Source organism: Salmo salar, unplaced genomic scaffold, assembly GCF_905237065.1.
Source record: "Salmo salar unplaced genomic scaffold, Ssal_v3.1, whole genome shotgun sequence".
Lineage (NCBI taxonomy): Eukaryota > Metazoa > Chordata > Actinopteri > Salmoniformes > Salmonidae > Salmo > Salmo salar.
In genome coordinates this window covers 42,501-44,454 of record NW_025549924.1, presented here as the reverse complement: position 1 = coordinate 44,454, position 1,954 = coordinate 42,501, and the positions used below count along the sequence as shown (strand labels likewise).

Sequence of the window (1,954 nt, the reverse complement as noted above, 5' to 3'; positions counted from 1 at the left end):
GGGAGGGAGAGGGGCTGAGGGTTTCTACAGACTGTAGTGTCTAGGGAGAGGGGCTGAGGGTTTCTACAGACTGTAGTGTCTAGGGAGGGAGAGGGGCTGAGGGTTCCTACAGACTGTAGTGTCTAGGGAGAGGGAGGGAGAGGGGCTGAGGGTTTCTACAGACTGTAGTGTCTAGGGAGAGGGAGGGAGAGGGGCTGAGGGTTTCTACAGACTGTAGTGTCTAGGGAGAGGGAGGGAGAGGGGCTGAGGGTTTCTACAGACTGTAGTGTCTAGTGAGAGGGAGGGAGAGGGGCTGAGGGTTTCTACAGACTGTAGTGTCTAGGGAGGGAGAGGGGCTGAGGGTTACTACAGACTGTAGTGTCTAGGGAGGGAGAGGGGCTGAGGGTTACTACAGACTGTAGTGTCTAGGGAGAGACAGGGAGAGCGGCTGAGGGTTTCTAGACTACAGTTGTTGAAGCCAAACCCAGGAATTCATTATATTCTATTAAAACCGTTTCCAGCGTTGGACAGAGATAATCTTGCTGTTGCACAGAGAGAGAGAGAGTTTGGATTCAATTAACACTTCATTGTGAAACAAAACACTTCATTAAAAACACAAAATGTTTCCTTGGGAGAGAAGAAAAACCAGGAAATGATCTGAACAGTTGACGTTAAGACGGGATCCTAGGAGCTGTCACTTCCTGACCAGTAATAGGGGTTATTGGTTACGGTAGTTTGGTCAGGACGTGGCAGGGGGCATTTGGTTTATATGGTTCGGGGAGGTTATGTGTATGTCGAGGGGTGTTTTATTTATGTGTTCCGGGGGTTTGTGGTGTATGTTCTTGTTTTGCGTTTCTAGGTTTTTCTAGTTTGTATATTTCTATGTGTTGGTCTGGTGTGGCTCTCGATCAGGACCAGCTGTTCATCGTTGTCCCTGATTGGGAGCCATATTTAGGGAGCCCTGTTTTCACCTGGTGTTTTGTGGGTAGTTGTATTTTTGTGAAACTGGCGTTCTTTGTTTTCCACGTTCTCTTCAATTAAATAAATTAAAGTCTGAGTATTCACGTCCTCGCTGCGCCTTCGGTCCCCCTTTCTCTTCTTCAACGACGACCGTGATCCTCGGGCTCCTCGTCTGATTGGTTGGGTGGTTTGACAGCTGTACTGGCTCAGGGCCCAGATGTCTTTGCTTCAGTTGAGTAATCACACACACACACACACACACACACACACACACACATAGTTGAATGTGGTCCAGCTTTTCTCTGGTTCTCTCTCTCTCTCTCTCTCTCTCTCTCTCTCTCTCTTCTCCTCCACCGTTTCTACATTCTGAGACCATAATAAACCACATTAGTCCTGTTTTCTCCATCAGCTCCTGTCATTCCCATGAAAATACATTTTCCACGAGTGAGCTATAGCTACTACGTCAGATAAGGGTAATACAGTAAGGTAGGGGCTACGTCCCAAATGGTACCCTATTGCCTTTATAGTGCACAGGCTCTAGGTCAAAAATAGTGCGCTACATAGGGAATAGAGGACCATTTAGGACAGAATCTAAATTAGGACTGGAAGGAAAACAACAAATTGACGTGAGAAACAGAACGACGATAGCCTGGTCCCAGGTCTGAAACAGAACGAGGATAGCCCGGGTCCCAGGTCTGAAACAGAACGAGGATAGCCTGGTCCCAGGTCTAGAACAGAACGAGGATAGCCTGGTCCCAGGTCTAGAACAGAACGAGGATAGCCTGGTCCCAGGTCTGAAACAGAACGAGGATAGCCCGGTCCCAGGTCTGAAACAGAACGAGGATAGCCCGGTCCCAGGTCTGAAACAGAACGAGGATAGCCCGGTCCCAGGTCTGAAACAGAACGAGGATAGCCCGGTCCCAGGTCTGAAACAGAACGAGGATAGCCCGGTCCCAGGTCTGAAACAGAACGAGGATAGCCCGGTCCCAGGTCTGAAACAGAACGAGGATAGCCC

The 1,954-nt window shown here is 49.1% G+C and overlaps 1 protein-coding gene across 1 annotated transcript in view; it reads left to right on the top strand.

Moving 5' to 3' along the window:
• Window positions 1-1,731: 1,731 nt before the first annotated feature.
• Window positions 1,732-1,954, top strand: part of LOC123739005 (formin-2-like) — a gene marked incomplete at both ends in the record, with an annotated part of 1,815 nt that continues 1,592 nt past the window's right edge. The window contains one exon of the mRNA XM_045713587.1: window positions 1,732-1,954. This exon is cut by the window's right edge and continues 100 nt beyond it. Within this exon, the coding sequence (XP_045569543.1) occupies window positions 1,732-1,954 (223 nt within the window).